Source organism: Diospyros lotus, chromosome 9 (assembly GCF_014633365.1).
Source record: "Diospyros lotus cultivar Yz01 chromosome 9, ASM1463336v1, whole genome shotgun sequence".
In the NCBI taxonomy this organism is placed as follows: domain Eukaryota; kingdom Viridiplantae; phylum Streptophyta; class Magnoliopsida; order Ericales; family Ebenaceae; genus Diospyros; species Diospyros lotus.
The window spans coordinates 30,384,264-30,405,013 of NC_068346.1; the positions used below are offsets into that span (position 1 = coordinate 30,384,264).

Consider the following 20,750-nt stretch of genomic DNA (forward strand, 5'->3'; position numbering starts at 1 on the left):
GCTCTCGCCCTCGCCCACGCCCCTCACGCTCACCCTTGTCATTGTTTTTCTTCATCTTCATCTGGGCGGGCTGGGCTGGCCCGTTTGGCTCGCAGGCCCATGTAGGGCCGAGCTAGGGCCAGCAATCTGCTGGCCTGTTTTTAAGCGGGCCAATTTGGCCCGCGGGCCACTTGGTGGCGGGCCGGCCCGGCCCGTTTGCCATCTCTACTGTGTATGTATCTATTTGATCATATTGTAAATATTATTTATGTGAGGGTGAGGGCCAATACAAGGGTAGAATAGACTTTTTACTTTTTCTTTTTATCAATTCAACAACCATGTCAGGCATACCCCAAGCAACAATACAAGACAATAAAAAATTAATAACACAAAAGACTACAAGGCCACTACAAAAAAGATAGGACATAGCTCAAACATCACAAAAAAAAAAAAAAAAAAGGTCATTTTAGAGACTTGTACAGAAGAGACTAATACGAATATTGACCCCTCAATAAAAGTAAAATTCTATAAATTTTGGAGATTTGAACACCAAGACATATTAGGAGACTACTTTAAAAATAATTATTCAAATATTGAAATATTAACCCGCTTGATCTTCCATCCTACACCCACCCCCCAGCCCCAGATGGATACTAATGATGGCTGAGAAGAGACCATCCAACAGAATGCATTTTAATCACAGTTGAAAATATTTTCTTCTAATAATTATAGGAAGTGGACACAATGAAAGCATGCACATATACATATATATATGTATATGCATGCAAGGAAAATGGTGGCTTTGATCCCTTTCTTATCTGGGTAACAAATTAAGGGGCAATTAGAACACACCACCCTTTTAAATTCATAGAGATGCTGACTTCCAGAAATCTACAGGCTTCCGCTGCTGAGAAAGGAAATGGATGTCAAAATACAGGAAAGAGCTAACTATTCATGGCTGCACTGATTCATGAAATCAAATAAATATAGTAACAGCAAAATTACAAGTATAAAGGACTAGTTTCTATATCCCTCCTAACTGTCATGAAACTTGGTTGAATTTCAACCAAATTTCAATCTCAAGAAGCTTCCGTATTAGTATAAGCGAGAGCAAGTTAGAAGACAAATGAGAAAAAAACGAGAAGCGTTGTGCAAGGGGATATTATCATGTTGCTGAAGACCATGCATATAAATATGCATTGTGTTTGCAGCATTACTTGACATATATGATAAAAACTAAAGAATGAGAACCAGGTTTAAGGACGAATATTGTCAATGTTACGCCTATCTTCAGCCTTACCAAACCCATCACCCGCTACATGGGAACCAACACTGAGTCAGGCCATAGTATAATATTAATCTTACCCAAAGCATCACCTAAAATAAACAGGGACCGACACTGGGCAATGTCCTGTATGCTAGGGAACCCAATCTCGCTCTAATAGGAGCAAATGCTCACACAACCTACCATAATTACTTATTAGCCATATTGGACTCGAGGAAAAGATAGCTAGTAGAAGGATGGAGATGAAATAGATTTCAAGCAACAAGAGTATCATCAAAACTGAAGATGCAACCATGCATGCGGGATACACTATGCATATATACTTTGGAAAACTATCGTCCCCTGCGCTGAACCCATAATTTAAGTTGGTTGATGTAAGAAAAGAGGACATTAGAACTGCATGAGAATACTGTGAATATGAGAAGAATTAAATAAACAGGAATTGCCAAGCTATATGCATTAGAAAACAGGATTATGGAAACGTAAGTCAAGAAAAATAAAGGCAACTAGGACCAATATGGACATCCTATAAAAAATGTAGTTCATGTTCAGGGACCATTTTCACCTTGGAAATTGGCATCTTTGCTCTAACAGAATCAATCAATGTGAAATCAATATCTGCAATAGTTATGCCCGTTGCTAGTCGATCTGAAACAGAAAAATAAAGTGTGAATGTGGAGAAAAATATTGGCTAAAGTTGTTCCTGCATCCAGCATGAGTAACAAATGGAATTATACAAAGAAAAAAAAGGCTCAGCATTCAATTTTGCAGACATCTGAAGAATTTCAACTATTGATAGGAACAAGACTCTTCAGAAATCAGAGCAACCCATCTTCTTTCAAAGAGTTAAAAGTGGTGAAGTTCATCATTAAATGATTGCAGCCAATCATGTACCCATTATAAATGGAAGCACAGGGTAATCATATCTTAACCCATTATAAATGAGACCATTTGCCCCATCCAAATGGAATTTATACCAAACTTTTATACAAGATTATTATACAAACTTGGATTCTATGACTGAAAATAAAGAACCATCAGAAGGCTTATATTTTCAAGAGTGCCACTATCACTCTAAACCGTAAATCACCTATTTTGGTGGGAAATTCTGTACAACAATTCAGGTAAAAGTGCATTTTTCAATGAGCATATTCATTCAGATGAAAGTCAACTGTAATTATTTGCTAGCTCAATTGATTTAATTCTACAGAAGGTGGAAAAAGGAAACTTAAAAAGCACAGAAAAAAAGAAGAGAAAAACAGCCTCTGCAAATAGAGTTGATCGATCAGTGTAACTTTTATCTGCAAATATTTAAGTGTAAATTAATGGTTAAGAAAGAATAGGTTGTTTACACACAACTATACCAGTGTATATCTGATTCCCACATCTTATATCAGGCAAATTTAGCTCATTCCTCAATATCTTTTGGGTCAAAGTCAACAATGCACTACAAAAAGGGGTAGCTCCAGCTCATAGGGGCTTTTATGGAAATTCAAGTTTTAGGGTGGTAAGATACAATAACAATCGCAAGCCCCAACCCTACTACAGACATCCATTCATCTTTGTCCATGGCCATATTCTTTATAAGGGTATTATATCCTAGGTCATGTCTAAGGATTTCCTAACAAGTTTTATTGGTCTTGCTTGCCCTTTTTATGCTAAGAACTTCCATTTCATCCATGCCTCATAGGCTAAAATTTGATCAAAATAAAAGATGGAGGACATTAATCTCATATTGATCAAGTCCCACAATGGGTCCCAATTACCCATTTAAAATTAAAACAAGTATAAAAATTGAGATATAATAACGCAGGGCGTCCCTTTTATATTTTATTTTAATAATTTTTATTTAATCATCTTATAAGCAGTACCAAACAGGGATCTTCGTCGGTGATTGATTATTGCAATAGAATGGATGGTTATTAGCTTGAGTTAGATCACTATCAAGACATAAAGATGTTGTGTAGTTAAGATGAAGATGCTACCATTCTTCCATACTTGAAAGGGATAGGATTGTGGAGTTCTTGGCTGGTCTCAATCCTGAGTATGATCGAGTGAGGGTTTAAATCCTTGGCAAGGAAAAACTTCCATCCTTGAATGAGGTTTTTTCTATGATCCGCAATGAAGAACATAGAAAATAGCTATGCTTGATGAACCTAATCCTGAGGGGTCAGCTATGATTTCCAACAAGGAAGAAATGACTCTCACCCTAGACAACAACAACGAAGGCAGGAAGGTTTGTGGTGTTCATACTACAAAAAACCAAAGCACACTAGAGAGACATGTTTCAAGCTTCATGGAAAGAAGAATGTTTTAAACAGGATGGGAGGCATCTAGAATCTACAGCCTAGAAATCAAGCCCATCTAACAACCAAGGAACCTAAGATAACCCCCCCCCACCCCCCACCCCCCCCCAAAAAAAAGAAAAAGATTCTTTTGCAACTTCTAAATTGGGCGAACTCAATGCAGAAGAAATCAGTAAGCTGAAATCATTCTTGAAAACTATTCAAAATGGTTCTTACTCTCTCGCACAGACAGGTACATGTCTTAATTCTGAGAATTATAATGCTTCAGAAACTATTGGAAATGGCTTATGGATTTTGAATTTAGGAGCTACTGATCACATGACTTATGACTCAACTGTTTTTTAAACCTATAAACCTATGTCTATTTCCAAAAGAATAGTTGTAGCCAATGGTCACACAATTCCTATAGCATGTTAGGGAAGTGCTATACTCAATGCATCACTCACTGTTCAAAATGTTCTTCATGTCCCTAACCTTTCTACCAATCTTATTTCTATTCACCAGCTAACCAAAAATCTTAATTGTCGTGTTATTTTCTCACCCCATGATTGTGTTTTTTTAGGAACTAGGCTCGGGGAAGATGATTAGGGCTACTAAGGAACAGAATGGGCTATACCATCTAAGAAGGGGTTGTGGTTCTCTAAAGGGGACCAGTCTATTCTTGCCTGCTCATCACAAACTACACCTACCATAACTAAAATCTTGCTCCATCATTTTCATTTAGGACATCCTCCTTTCTATCTGCTGCAAACTATGTTTCCTTCTTTGTTTAAGGGTTTACATGTTACTAGCTTTCATTGTGATGTTTGTGAATTCTCCAAACATCACCGAGTGTCCTATCCAATTGGTAATAAACTTTCTTCCATTCCTTTTTCTTTAGTGCATTCTAATGTTTGGGGACCATCTAGGGTCCCTAATTGTTCTAAGACTAGATGGTTCATTTCATTTATTGATGATCGTACTCAGATGACATGGATGTATCTCTTAAAAAATAAGGCAGCCATTAGTACAATTCTACCATTGTTCCAAAAGATGATCTTTGCCCAGTTTGGGTCCCTTAGTAGGAGATTTCGTACTAATAATGCAAATGACTATTTTAATCAACATATTCATCATTTCGTTTAGAAAGAATGCATTGTTCATGAATCCTCCTGCATTGATACCCCTCAACAAAACAGGGTTTCTAAAAAAAAAAAAAAAATGAGACATTTACTCAATGTTACTTGAGCCCTCCTGCATCATCATCATGTTCCCAAATTTTTTTTTTTTTTTTTTTTGGGGGGGGGGGGGGGGGGGCAGTAGTTTTAACTGTTGCCCACCTTGTTAATTGAGTTCCTTCTTAGCTTCTCCAAAACCAAAGTCCATTGTAGTGTCTTTCTTCTCACTTTTCGGATGTCAGTCTTCATATATCTCTTCCTCTTAAAATTTTTGGTTGTGTCCTTTGTTCATATTCCTAAACAACATAGAGACAAATTTGATCCTTGGGCCCTTAAGTGCATCTTTCTTGACTACTCTCCCACCCAAGAAGGGATACAAATGCTATTATCGTCCTTCTCGAAAACTTTGTGTGTCCAAGAATGTTACTTTCATTAAAACTCAACCTTTTTTTTATTTTTCTCTTTCTGGTCACCAAGGGGAGACTGTCAATGGTGACCTTCCCACTTTGGATTTGGCCTCTTTGAGATAGTCAGAAACAGAGCCACCAAAGCTAAACCTCAACCTGAGTTTGCCTCAAACCCTCCTATTCTTGATTCCTCAATTTCAGGTTTTGGTGAGCAGGACACACAAGAATAGGGTGACTCCTCTACAACACAGCCATTGCTACCACCTACTATCAAATTTAAAGGCTCTCCCTACGTCTTCAAGAGAAGATCTCAGCCCATTTCGGATTCCCAACTTGGGCCAACATCTGCTTCTAGTCTAGGTATTGAAATTCCTCACTCACCTACTCATTCCAATTCTATTCCCAATGATTTGGATTTACCTATTCTTATTAGAAAGGGGACTAGATGATGTACACAACATCCACTAGCCAATTACATTTCCTATCATTAGCTCTCACCCCAACATAAAAGCTTCTTGTCCTCTCTTAATTCCATTGTCATTCCTAAAACAATTGAAGATGCATTAAAGGATTAGAATTGGACACAGGCCATGCAAAAAGAGACGAGAACTTTAGAAAATAACCAAATTTGGGATATGGTGCCTAGACCAAAGAGAGTAAGACCTGGGGCTATAGATGGATGTTTAACTTAAATATAAGGCAAATGGAACATTGGAGAGATATAAGGCATGGTTGGTTGCTAAGGAGTACACACAAACCTATGGAATAGATTATTTGGAGACCTTTGCACCAATGGCAAAGATGACAACTGTTTGGATTCTCCTATCATTGGTTGCATGTTGTGGTTGGCAATCATAGCAGTTTGATGTTAAAAATGCCTTCCTCCTAGAGATTTAGAAGAGGAAGTTTTTATGGAGCCACTACCAGGGTTTAATAACGAAGTTTCAGGTAGGATGTGCAGGCTAAAAAAGGATCTCTATGGGCTTAAACAGTCTCCCAATGCATGGTTTGATAGATTTACTAAAGTTATGAGAAAGATGGGATGCCGATAAAGTAGAGGAGATCATACCCTCTTTATTAAACATTCAATAGAAGGGAAGGTTACAACTCTGCTTATGGATGTGGATGATATCATAGGGACTAGAAATGATGCTCTAGAGAAACAATAGATAAAAGAAAGCCTTGCAAGAGAATTTGAGATTAAGAATCTTGGTAAACTCAAGTATTTTTTGGGAGTAGAAGTAGCCTACTCCAAAGAAGGAATCTTCCTTTCCCAAAGGAAGTATATCATAGAATTATTGAAAGAAACAGGGTTGTTAAGTGGAAAAGTAGCTAGCACACTAGTGGAACCAAATCTCAAAATAGGTGAGTATCCCAACTGTCAGCTAATGGACAAAGGAAGGTATCAACGGTTGGTTGGTTACCTAATATACCTATCTCATACTAGACCTGACATTGCATTTGCTGTCACCCTAGTCAATCAATTTATGCACAATCCAAATGAAGAACACATGCAGGCAGTTAGAAGAACTCTATGTTATCTAAAGTCCAAGTCCACACCTAAGAAAGGAATTATGTTCAGATCAGGGAATGACCTAGCTATTGTAGGATATGCAAACTATGCAGGTTCTCTAGTTGATAGACAATCTATGACTGGTTATGTGTGTTTCTAGGAGAGAATCTAGTGTATTAGAGAATTAAAAAGCAGAACATCGTTGCAAAGCCAGTGCTGAGGTAGAATTTTGAGCTATAGCCCTTGGAATGTGTCAATTATTGTGGCAAAAGATTGTTTTAAATGACCCAAGGCATGCTAGAAGTGGACCAATCAAGCTGTTTTGTGACAACAAGTCAGCTATTAATATTGCACAAAATCCAGTGCAACATGATAGAACAAAACATATTGAGATAGATCGACATTTTGTAAAGGAGAAGTTGGAAGCTAGACTAATTTGTATTTCCTTTATCCCATTCGAAAACTAGTTGGCTGATGTATTGACAAAGGGACTGCCTACAAGAAGATTTGAGGAGTTATTGTGCAAGCTGGGAAGGAAAGACATTCATTCACTAGCTTGAGGGGGGAGTGTTGATTCTCGACTAGAAATATAAGGAATGTTTAACTGGAATCATTCCTTAATTTAAGAGATTGATTGGCCAAATCATATCTAGTTTAGAGACTGATTTTAAAGAGTAATTACCAGCCTATTTTTTTGAATACTTTCCTATTTTTCTGTACAGTCTATCTTTCCTAGTTTAGGACAAATGTAATCTTTTCTATGGTGTAAATTTCTAACCCTATAAATGGAGTTGTACCACACATGTAAAAGATATGATACAGATTTATTTCTCCTATTTCTAACAGTCAAGTGTTTTCTTTATTTTGTCATGTTATACGTTCTATCAGGTGATATTAGAGTAGGATAAACGTTTGTTTAGATGGTAGACAAAAGAGTTATTAGCGCGGCCCTCTTGATGGTGATTAGAGAGCTAAGGCCCCATGAGAGTAAGATCATGGGGTAGTGTTAAGGGCCTTGGAGAAGAGAATGGATCTCAGATTTCAACGTTTGGAACAACATTTAAAAGAAATTGTAGATTAACTTGATGCTCTAAGAATTGACACAAACAGAAACAAGAATGAAGATAAGCGACCAGGAGAAGAAGCAACTCATGGTCACCTTGTTGACAGACCTATTCTTGCACGAAGATGTTAGGTTTATGTAGAAGACTAACAACGATGAAGATTATGGATTTGCTGAATCAATCAAAAACGTTGGTCAGAGAAGAAGAGCCAATAATTATGATGATAGGGATACCAGTGATTTTTGTTAAAGGTAGATATTCCTTGTTTCAATGAAAATTTAAATATTGAGGATTTTTTTGGATTGGATTGCTGAAATAGAAAGATTTTTCAATTACATGGAGATTTCAGAAGGGAAGGGAGTGCGGCCGGTAGCTTGTAGATTGAAAGGCGTTGCTTCTTCATGGTGGGAAAGATTATAGGCAAGAAGAAATCGCAAAGGAAAGACACCTGTTCAAACCTAGTACAGGATGAAACAACTGCTGATAAAGGATTTTCTTCCTCCTGACTATGACCAAATCCTATTCCAACAATACTAGCGCTGTCAATCAGGTGAGAAGATTGTGCATGAATTCACTGTAGAATTCATGCAACTGGAAGAGAGAGACAACCTTAGGGAGACAAAGGGCCAACAATTGGTAAGGTACTTAGAGGGCTTGAAACCAATAATCATAGATAAAATTGGTGTGCAAGTGTTGCAGACCTTGTCAGAAACATGAAATATGGTAATAAAGGCAAAACTGACGTTGTAAGAAAGGACTCGGAAGACTTTTGAAACTTATCGAGCTACTGGAGAAAGAAGTAAACCAGTTATGGAGTTTAACAGCCATAATGATCGATACAAGGAAGATCTACAAAGAGAAGTTACAATTGCTAGAAAGAAGCCTATGAATGAGGGGAAGGATGGGCAAGAAAGATGATACTTGGGAAGTGTTTCAAGTGCAACCAACTAGGTCATCATTTTAGTGATTGCCCATGTAGAAAAGCCGTGAATATCTTGGAAAGAGAAGAGGAAGAATAAGAAGAAGAAGAAGAAGAAGAAGAAGAATTTTGCTATGGTCCAGATGGAGAAGATGAAAAGCACAAGGAGGATGATGAGGCACAGGTGCGGAATTATGTAGTAAGAAGAATGATTTTGGCACCAAAGCAAGAAGACAAAATGCAGTGCCACCAATTGTTCCAAACCAGGTACACTATTAATAACAGATTATTTGATGTCATTATTGATGGTGGGAGCTGCAAGAACATAATAGGCAAAAAGGTGTTGGATACCCAGGGACTAACAATTGAGAAACATCTTAGTCCATACACCATTGGATGGATTAAAACGACGGAGAAAATCCAAGTCAAAGAGCATTGTAAGGTACCTTTCTCTATTGGCAAATATTTTGATGAAGAATATTGTGATATTGTAGATATGGATGCCTATCATTTGTTGTTTGGGAGGCCATGGCAGTATGATGTTAATGCACAACATTTTGGACGTGAAAACACATACAAATTGAAGAAAGCAGGAGTGAAATTCACATTGCTGCCAATGAAGAGTAGTGCCCCAAGGCTTCTAAAGTGGAAGGACGAACCTTCGCTACAATTATCCATTCAGGACGTGATTTTAAGTCAGATTTCAGGGAATCAAAGGAATTACATGCTTTGATTGTGAAGCCAATGCTAGCGTCTGAAGAAAGGATAGGGCATCCCACCGCTGTTAAACCGTTGCTGGAAGAACTTAGTGAGATAATGCTTGAGGATTTACCTGATGGACTACCACCAATGCGAGACATCCAACACCAAATAGACCTAATTCCTAGTGCGAGCTTACTAAATCTACCCCACTATAGAATGAGCCCAAAGGAGAGCAAGATCTTGAAAGAGAAGGTGGAGGAGCTATTACGAAAAGGGCACATCTAGAAGAGCATGAGTCCATGTGAACTCCTAGCTTTATTGACACCAAAAAGAAAAGAAAAAAGATGGAAGCTGGAGAATGTGTATGAGATTGATGAGCCTATATACCTTGAGATTCAACAATAACTTGAGGACGAGTTTTTTGCAGTGGAGGGGTTAGACGTAGGGCATCCCTTCCTTTTTTATTTTATTTCAAAAATTTCTATTTAATCATTTTAGAGCTCATTTTACTAATTTTAGGAAGACTAATTATTCCTTATTTTAGAGTATGTAGGGTTCCTTTTTTGTTCTTACTTAGTTTTACTTTTCCTTTTTTTATTAGAATTCCTTTACCTCTTAGAAATTGGAAGTTTAAAACTTCAAGCCTATAAATAGGATGGCCTGGAGTTTATTTTAGTAGATACAAACATAGTTTTATTTCTTATAATGGAGAGTGTTTCTCTAATTCTTCAGCCTTTGTGCTTGTGAGAGAATTAGTCGAGTGTTTTCTTTATTTTGTCACGCAATACGCTATGTCATATAGACATAAGGTTTATATGAAAATTTGTTAAAACAAGTACATAAATGCTCAATGGGTCCTAATTACACATTTCAAATTAAAACAAGTATAAAAATAGAGATACATGCATGACTTACTTGAAAATTTGTTAAAATAAGTATGTAAATGGGTAAATGGGCGGCCCATTGCCATCCCTAACCAAGTGGCAAGTCAAATCTCTCTAGTGGATATAGTACTTACATGCCAACACAACCATACTTTCATTCCTACTTCAACATTTTTACAAGCAGCAGGACAAATATAATTTTTCAATAAGAAAAAAAGAGATGATTCAAGTTTGAGCTGAAAGCAGAAGGATTGACCTTTAAGGACAAAGAACCTTGCTGCAAGCATGGTAGCAGCTTAGAGAGAGAGAGAGAGCTTCACATCTAAAAATTCTAAGACAAGACTAGGAATCATAAATGAAGAACCAAAGTGTAAGCCAGAAAATAGTTCTCACCAGGTAGCCGACCAACTACACTGCCCCATGGATCAATTATTAAGGTGTCGCCATAACTTTCTCTCTTTTCATTATGCTTTCCAGCTTGTGCAGCAGCAATAACCTGATTGTGCCTTCATAATTGTTACTCAAAGAAAGTACTTATATATAAGGAATAACATATGAACCCTGCCAGTGTGGCATAAATACCAAGATGGTAAACAATGACCCGCAAGACTTTTACCATGTCCATAACAAGAGTAATCACAACAAGAGGGAAAGATGAAAATGATGACAGGGAGGTTGAAGGAAGAAGAAATGACCATGTCATAAAACTTTAAATACATATAGCTTTATCCAATTCAATATCAAAATGCTTTTGTATCAGTAATTTAACAATGAGCTATTAGATCAAGAGATCACACTACAGTCTGATGGATACCAAATTAATTTAGGATTTGTCTTATTATAGCTAGAAAATCCATGGCCTTGTATACGAGACAGTAGGAAGGTAAATGTTCACTCTGGCTGTTGCTAGAACCCAATAACTAGGCAGGCTTTCAAAAGATTCCATTAAACACTAATGGGATTGCATCCTGTTATCTAAAACTGAATTAGGAGCCAAGGACATGGTTCACCAGTATTTCTACCAATTTGCATTAGATTCTGTGACAACCAGAGTGAAGTTCTAGGAATGTTATGCTATTCTATGAATTGCCAAAGTTTTGCTTAGGAATCACAATGATGCTTTTGGGACAACTAAAGCATTTTTTTTTGTCCTTTTAAATTAGGAATGAAGACCACAGCTAACGTATTTCCACCAATCAACAGTGTAACAACTGCAACAATATCACATAATCAATGTAAAGGAATAAAATAATCTGTTTATCTCTAAAATGTATGGTACAAGGTATATATACAAGAGTATACTAAGTACCCCAATTACATTAATACCCTTGCTTATACACTTCAACACTCCCCTTCAAGCTGGAGCATGTATATTAAGCATCCCCAACTAAATGTCACTCACATGAGGACCTCTAGATGATTTAGTAAGTAAATCAGCTAACTAATCATTGGAGCCCACAAATATTGTAAAATTTTCCCATAAAGCAACTTTTCTCTAATAAAATGACAATCAATCTCAATGTGCTTGGTTCTCTTGTAGAATACAGGATTAGAAACAATGTGCATGGTAGCTTGGTTGTCACACTTCAACTGCATAGATTTGATCTTAATGACTTCTAACTTCTCAATTAATTGTTTCAATCACAGTAACTCACAAGTTGTTGTTAAGGCCATTGCCTATATTCAATTTATGCACTAGACCTAACAACAATACTTTGTTTATTAATCAACATCTGTACATCCCACAATCTGGCTGTATATATGATCTCGATACATCACACCACGACCAAAGGGACCTTTAATATATCAAAGAATACGAATCACTACATCCCAGTGACTATCACAAGGTAAATTTAGAAATTCACATACCACACTCATAGCAAATGAGATATCAGGACAAGTGATTCTGAGGTAATTAAGCTTGCCAACTAATTGACGATAGTGCAAGGGTCAGAATATAGGCTCCCCTTACCCCAAAAGCAACTTGAAATTTGGGTACATAGGAATCTTTATAAGCTTACATCCAAGCATGCCTGTCTCCTCAAGCATATCCAAGGTATACTTCCTCTGAGAAATATAGATTCTTGCCTTGACCAAGCCATCTCAATACCAAGAAAATATTTTAAGGGACAAATCCTTGTTTTGAAACTATCGTTGAAGGTGAGCTTTCAACTCAATCAGTGATACCAACATCATCATTCCCGATATAACTATATCATTAACATATACCACTAGGAGAATATGGCTACAAGATTGAGAGTGATAAAAGATCCAAGTCAACTGTTTTAGAAAATTTCATGTAACAAATGGGTACCCAATTTCATACATGTTAAGGGCAATTGTGTTGAATTGATTGCTACTACACATCAACGCCATCATCTTCGTCACAAGCCTTACTCTCACTAGATGTGGTTGATTACATGGATCCAGTTAATCTCTATAAATAGTCACATCTTCTGTAAGACCATTATATCTCATTCCATGCTTAAAGATTTTCCACTAAGTATTATTTTATTTTATTTATTATTATTTTTTGTCTTTGTCTACCTCTTTTGCTATAAACTTCTTACATTGCATCTAGTCTTCTTACAGTTATGTTTGTTGGCTTTATTCTCACATGAGCAAACTATTTTAATCACCTTTTTGTGCATCTTATTTTCAATATGCGCCAATCTAACCTTACTACAAATAACCTTCTTTCTAATTTTTCTTTTTCTCATATGGTAATGCATCCACCTTAATATCCCTATCTTAGTTACACTTAAACTTTGCACATGTTGGTAGTTAATTATGCAAGATTCTATACCATACAATAAAGTTAGTCTTGTAGTTGCAGAATAAAAAGTCCTTTTTGGCTTAAACAAATTTTATGATTGCACAAAATGTTGAATGCACTTTTTCACTTTAACCATCTTGCATTGATTCTACGAGTAAGATCTTCAACAAATCTTCCATTCTTTTTGAATAATTGATTGAAGATATCTAAAATAATCTTTTCTAAGAATAACTTAATCTTTGCATCTCATCATAATATCTTCTATACATCTCATTGAACTTACATTATATATATTTACTATTAGACTTACTCAACTTGAGACAATTAGAATCTAAGGTGTCTCTTCATAATTCAAGATTAGTGTTCTTTTTTATTGAGATTATCTACAAATAACATACACCATGGCACCTCTTATTGGTTGTGCTTTGTGAGTTCATTCATCATGAGAGGATATAAGTGTTCAATATAGATACTAAATGAAATCCAATTAAAATTGGAAGTCTTAGCAACTCCTCCATAAATTTTAATATAAGTTTCTACTTGATGATACATGCCTTTAATAATTTTTAAATAAGTAATCTAGACTCTTTTCTTCGCTAAAACCCTCCAAATGACTCTTGGGGACTTCTTAATAAGCTTTTTTTTTTAAGTCCATGAACACCATTTCCAAATCTTTATATTTATTTGCAGAACTTTTATTAAACGTCTATCACGACTCCAAGAATCCTCAAGGATAGATTAGTAATATGAATTACATGTATTTCTCTTTTAGTTGTACTCTTATGTTCTAGTTGTTAGTACCTTCATTTGTAAAGCCTATAAATAGGCTAAGGTAGCTAGAGAATGGCATGTTTGAATGATAATTGAAATAAGTCATTTCCCTCTTATCAATTCTCTCTCAATTTCCCTCTAATCTCTCTTCCAATTCCTTTGATTTATCTCTAATCTCCCCCAACTCTCTGTTCTATCTGCAACTCTCCCCCATTTCTGTCTATTATCTCCCTCTTTCTATCCAACTCTCCCTCCAATCCTTTTGTTCGTGGTCCTAATTCACTCAGATTCTTTTGACTTCCAATCCAAACCCTAGGCTAAACCCTAGGCACATGACAAATTGGTATCAGAGATAATCAATCCTTGGTTGTGATTCCGATTGATTCTAGGTTGTACTTGAAGGTGAAACAAATCAAGAGATTTCCAACCATCGATTCTGTTGCGATCGCAATCAGAATAGTTCCTCAGCCTTCGATTTCTTCTGCTTATGCAAATCCCAACTATCCTAGTAGCGGAATTCAGAGACAGATCCGATTGAATCCCTAGCAATAGTCCTCAACCACTGCGTCGTAATTTCTGACGCTAATCCATAGTCACTACAGGGTGATAACGACAAATTAGTGAAGTGAATACAAAGGTGACTTGAAGACACTAGTAGAAAAGGTCAACAATTCTTTGATGTGATATTTCCAACAAGCTAGGCGAACTCCATTAACAAATTTGTCGAAGCCAAGCCATCCAATTTCTGATTGTGACAGAGGCGAATTCAGGATTTGCTAAGCAAAGTCATAGCAGTTGACTAAGGTGAGTGCAAGAAATGATTGCATTAGGCGAGTTCAGGCGATCTATCTAGGCCAATTCCTCAACCTCAACGATCTCAGATTTGGATGCAGTTTCATGGATAACTATAGCGATCTTAACTCCGATGGCCGACCGCACCAAGATAAAACAGATGGAGACACAATTGCAACAAGTGACAACAATAGTGGCGGAGATGCAGATTTGCATCAGGACCATTGAGGAGTCCATAGAATCAGTGATAGAGAAGAAGTTGGACAAGGCAGTGGATCAGATGCACAAACAGAACAATTAGATGCACAACCAAATGCAGTAGTTTATGATGATGTTTGCGAGACAAAATTCGATAAGGATTTCTCCTGATTTTCCTCCTAGGGATAGATCGGACCCGATCCTATTGGGAACCGGAACGGTCCACAAAGCTATCAGATCCTCAAAAGTTGAGGCAGAACCTCCGAGTGGAATCCTATATACTATGTTCAGTTTAAAAGAAGCAGATGATGTAAAGGAAGTGGATGTTGTATTGGATCAGCTTTTGAACTTACTAAAAACTGAGGACCAATTGGATTTGGAACAACATTGATTCATTAGATATCCCGATTATGAAGTAGGTTGGAGCTGTTACTAGTGATGCCTGTGACAGCAATCCTAGGTTGGATCAAGTCTTTGATGGTTCACATGCAGTCAAAGAAGTTCTGATCGGGCAATTCAGATCAAAACCGTCTTATATTGGCTCTAACCAAGCTACTCACAAGGATAATGAGGTCCTGAGACTAGAGGAAGACAATTTTCCTATTCAGCATTTTTCTAATGCAGTTGAGGATTCCATTAGACAATCATCTGGGCTCAAAATGGCCAACATTGAAGATGAGGAGATGAGGGGAACATATGTAAACAGAGATTGTGTTCCATCACTAGATTTTCTTGTGGTAACTGGTCGAATGTGTGAACTTCATACTAATCATCACTTGTAGGTTTCAACTGCTAACTATGACAATCTAGGAGTGGTTGATTATGTTCTTAAATGGGAGTCCAATCTTGATTGGATAGCTATTGCAGGAGGTGGTTATATTTGGCTCGAACTCAGTAAGGTTACTTCTATTGAAGTTCTAGATCAAATTATGCCTAGAATTGCTCTTGAAAACCTAAGAGTGAACAAGAAGAGGCTGAGAAGGAGAAAGAAAGAAAGAAGAATAAAACAGATAGAGAAAGGCAGGATTGGATGAGAATAGTGGCCAATCGCTGTAAGTTCTTAGGGACAATAACTCTTTCAAGGACGAGGAAATTGTTACGACTCCAAGAATTCCCCCCAATGATAGATTAGTAATATGAATTACATGTATTTCTCTTTTAGTTGTACTCTTATGATGTAGCTGTTAGTACCTTCATTTGTAAAGCCTGTAAATAGGCTAAGGTAGCTAGAGAATGACATGTTTGAATGATAATTGAATTCATTCATTTCCCTCTTATCAATTCTCTCTCAATTTCCCTTTGATCTCTCTTCCAACTCCTCTAATTTCTCTCTAATCTCCCCCAACTCTCTATTCTGTTTGCAACTCTCCCCCATTTCTATCTATTATCTCCCTCTTTCTGTCCAATTCTCCCTCCAATCCTTCTGTTTGTGGTCCTAATTCCCTTGGATTCTTCCGACTTCCAATCCAAACCCTAAGTACATGACAATGTCTCAATAAGTAAATAGCTTGTATTGTTAACCTACCACCCAAGAAACAAGATTAATTTTCATAGGCTTTGGTTTTCTTCGACCTTAGCTTGATCACCTTATCCCAAAGCTTCACAAAATGGTTCATTAGTGTGATCCCTTTATAATTTTCATAACTTTAAACATCTTTTCTATTCTTGTAAATGGGCACTAAAATTCTCTTTATTCAATCCATGACCATCCTATTCCATTTGAGCAATCACATTAAATCATTCTGTTAACTATAAAATACATTCTTCTCCCATGCATTTCCATGTTTCTAGGCTAAAGACCTAACAAAAATCAATTTGATTATGGGTTAAGCCTTTTTAGTTACATGTACTTGAATGGACCAAATTCTTAAGGCCAATATTTGAAGGCCTTGGCCAAAACTTTTGGACTGCATAAGGGCTAGATTGTTTACGACTCCACATTGGCCCATGGATTTTCCTAGTGAACTAGTCCATCAAGAATCAAAATGAGTAAACAAACTTCATGGCTAGGTTGGCCTAGCTGAAACCCCCACCCCAACTTTTGATAATTACCCATGTGCTGTAACACTGCCTAGCAGCTGCAAACTCCCTCACTTCTCACTCAATGCAACCCCGAATTTGCTAGTTGCCAATCCTCTCTATATCCATTATGATTGTAGTGATCCCGCCTCTCCATTTTCATTCTCCATAGTTGCAAGCCACCATCTATTGCCCTCATTGTCTCAACTATTACCCAGTTCACAATCAACAATCATAAGTGAGCAACTTGATTGGCAAGAAAAAGAATAAAGAATGACAAACTACCAGCAAAACCACTACCACTAAGAAAAAACCACTGCAAGTCAGACACACAAAGCCCATATTGTGATGGAGGAGGCATGGAGAAGTTCAATTTCTCCACAGACACCAACCTAGAAACTAGGGTTTCTTCACCAGAGTGGTAGATCACAACCAATCAGACTTTCCTTGGCAGTGAATCAACAGTAAAGATGAAGATGATGACAAGAATGAAACTAGTAGTGAGAGAAGGCCTTTTGTAATGTGGACTATCAAAATAATGCTTCGACAAACTATAGTGCAAAATGTGATAGGCTATTTCAACTATTAGATGCATAGATGGCTCGCTACCGGCCATCTTGGTTGGGATTCAATTGAGATTTTGTTTGTACCTTTAGTTCCTTTGCTTGATTAATTTTGGTTTTAGATATATGATGGTTAACTTTATCCACGGACACAAGACTCAGCAAGATCAAACCCGATCTTTAAACCCCAAACCAACCTGACTCATGAACACCTCTGGAAATGAATATGCTAATGCTAATAAAAAACATAACAATCCATATAACAGGAGATGTTTTGAAGTTCATACATAACACTGTGTTTCTATGGCACGAGCTCGGAGAAGAATTTCCCAGTGTGCCTCACCAGTTACTTTTGTGAAAGCTGCAGGTACCAACAATACCTGCAGATTGGATGATAACACAACTGTTAGGCAGCACTCAGAGTACCACATTGATGAGGAAATGGATTTGTCTATGCCTGTGCTTCATGATGAAACCTCAGTTGCTGATACAGCTCTGGGAATCTCAGATCATAGCAAACAGTCAGACCCAAACGTCCAAAGGGGCTGTCTACTGCAATGATGTCCTTCCCTGAAAAGTTTAATTGCATTGAAAGTCTAAAATGCAGCAGATAAGTTATATTAATCATCAAAAATTGAGAATTTTACTGGGGTGAACACACACAAATGTTTCATAATAATTTAAGAATAGGGTACTGATGGTGCTCCGCAGTCCATATAAGCTCGCTTGAAATGCTTTTAATCGCTGGATATCATAGAATGATAGAACTACTGTATCATCAAAGGTATGTAGACTATAAGAAGTGCTGCAAATAAATCCTATAGACCTAGAACATCAGAACATATTTCCCCTCAGTAGTTATGTGCCATATTTATAATTAGGAGAAAGTGAATTGTAACACTTTCATGTTGTCCGAGAGATCTAAAACAATATATATAAACAAGTAAAATGTGTATTTTATTCCACAGCACAGCAAACCAAATTAGTTGGTCTTTAGTCCCCATTTTCTCAGGTAAAGGAGATTTTCAGAAGGAAAAAACACTCATGTTCTCTCCCTTGAGCAGCTTGTAAATAAAGAAATACCTGCTTCTGTAAAGCTGCTCTCCTTGTATACTCTACCTCCGGGAATATCCACATCAAACCTTATAAATAACAAAAGTACTTATTAAATCATCATGCCAATTATTAAAGTTCTACTGCCAGAAAACACCTTGGGCTTACAAATAGCATTTAGTAAGCCAAACAATGGAACCTGAACAAAAGTCAACATCAAATGTCTTACAAGTGCATTTTTGAATACGAGCTTCTAATACTCCCAGTATCATCAATTAAAACGTGAGTATTACGCAAATGTGCATCATCAGATCCTTTCTCCTGGAATCCTCCCAGTGACAACCAAATGTTTGACTCCCTGCAAATTACAGAAGCTAGGATTTTGTTTTACCAAAGAATCTTGACATCAAAGCCCGTTCATCACCACACTAGTTGCTATTTAAGAATGCCACCAGGAAAAAGAAAAGAATATAAAGAAAAAAGGAATAACAAAAGACATATGTTAACAATGAAATAGAACTCTAACTTCAACTTAAGTTGTAAATCATAGATAACCAACCATGTGAACAGTTATAACCATCTCTTAAATGTTCAGTTTACAATTATAATTACATATAGAAGCAATCAGTTAACAGGATGGAGAGAAAAAGCCAAGGGGACCAAGGGGGCAGGGATAAGTTTACTTATCTCACCTTGCAAGAGAGCAATACCGATTCATAATTGGTCCATCCAGCGGTTCAGCAATTTTAAGACTGTCTCCATCCTTGGCACCCACATAGGAGAAGTTTTCAGGAAAACAGAGCAACTTTGCCCCAGCAGCCGCGGCTTCCTTGCAAACATAATTCCAACAATTAGCTCAAGAAATGCAAGCTCGGACAATATCATCAATTATTTCACAGCTCCACATACAGGCTCAATCAAATAACAATCTGCTTTTAAATTTCGTTTGCAAGTACTCAAAACAACATTATATAACTAGCTACGATAGCAATACTAAGAACTTGGAACTATGAACTACAGATTCCTCTAAAACAAAATGATCAGACAACTTTTTTAATCTTATATACAGAAAGCCGTTTATTAAAATAAAAACAATCTTAGATAAGGCATTTAAATGAACGAAATAGCACCCAGCAATAAAATGTGGAGTAGCACCAATGCTGGTGTCGCTTAAAGGTCTTTTTGGTTGTCAAAACGTTCACAAGAACCAAGATTTGAGTAAAATTAATGTGTGTAAATCAAAATTCCTTTCCCACGTATTCACATCCACACAAAACCAGCCAAAAAGAGACGATTAAACGGAACAGAGAAGCCAATTTCATCAGGAATAAAAAAATTCCCATCAGAACAGGTCGTGATCAAAGATACAAAATCAAATGAAACAATAAAAGGAAGTCAACGGCACTTCAAAATTTCCCCTTTTCTGAACTACCAGCTTAGAGTTCAGAATGAAATCGTACAATCAAGTACGAACACATAAACAAACACACGCACACACACAGATATACATACATATATATAGAAAGGTAGTGCATATTAATATATCTACCTTGACGAGGCGAGAGCAGGTGACGAAATTGGCGGCGAGGTCGTTGATGGATGTCATCTGCGCGGCGGCGACTCGGACTGAGTTGGCCATGGCTGACTCGCCGGCGGCGGCGCGTACCGGCAGGGACCTGAAATCAGAATGTATTGTTGTTCGGCTGCTGGTGTATTTTACGCGAAGAATGCTTAGTGGTGGGTAACGACAAAACGTCATTGCCGCTCAGACCAAGCGGATTCAGACTAGTTCGTAAAATGAAGAGTAAATTAAAAAAAAAATAATATGATCAACTTTACTTGTATTTTTAAATTTAAATTTAGATTTTTTATTTTAGATAAATTGTATGCACACTTTTTGTGATTTGATGGCCTCGTCACGTAACAATGAATTTAAAAAAAATAATAATATGATCAACTTTACTTGTATTTTTAAATTTAAATTTAGATTTTTTATTTTAGATAAATTGTATGCACACTTTTTGTGATTTGATGGCCTCGTCACGTAACAATGAATTTATTAAGTAAAAATATTATTGTTAAATTATTTAAACTCTGTAAGAAAAAAAATAATTAAAAGGTGTAGAGTAGTTTCTGTATAAATACTCTAATGTTTAAATCAAATATTAAAAAATTAAAAATTATATTGAAATCATATTTTGGAATAAGAGCTTATCTATTTATAGAGGAATATAGAGGTTTTCAAGATCTATTGAAATTTAAATTCTTACAAAACAATGTTTATCTTGATATTTCGAGATATATTAAAATTAGAATTCTTACAGATAATATTTATGTTGACATTCTAAGATTTATTAAAATT

General features: G+C 36.6%; 1 protein-coding gene across 1 annotated transcript; it reads right to left on the reverse strand.

Moving 5' to 3' along the window:
- Positions 1–479: 479 nt before the first annotated feature.
- On the reverse strand, positions 480–20,168 carry LOC127809936 (deaminated glutathione amidase, chloroplastic/cytosolic). Its single transcript, XM_052349115.1, has 9 exons — positions 19,938–20,168; positions 19,081–19,217; positions 18,618–18,746; positions 18,419–18,477; positions 17,793–17,905; positions 17,623–17,715; positions 10,610–10,712; positions 1,830–1,912; positions 480–886 (listed from the first exon to the last, which is right to left on the reverse strand). The coding sequence occupies exons 1-9, from the start codon at positions 20,145–20,147 to the stop codon at positions 845–847; spliced, it is 969 nt and encodes a 322-aa protein (XP_052205075.1). The 5' UTR covers positions 20,148–20,168; the 3' UTR covers positions 480–844.
- Positions 20,169–20,750: the final 582 nt, after the last annotated feature.

Excerpts from the sequence above, each read along its gene's own strand:
- LOC127809936 (XM_052349115.1), bottom strand. The coding sequence starts at position 20,147 with ATGACGTTTTGTCGTTACCCACCACTAAGCATTCTTCGCGTAAAATAC. Across the intron at positions 18,747-19,080 it reads CGGTATTGCTCTCTTGCAAG|GGAGTCAAACATTTGGTTGT; the intron begins GTGAGATAAGTA and ends TGTAATTTGCAG. Across the intron at positions 17,716-17,792 it reads GGTTTCATCATGAAGCACAG|GTATTGTTGGTACCTGCAGC; the intron begins GCATAGACAAAT and ends TCCAATCTGCAG.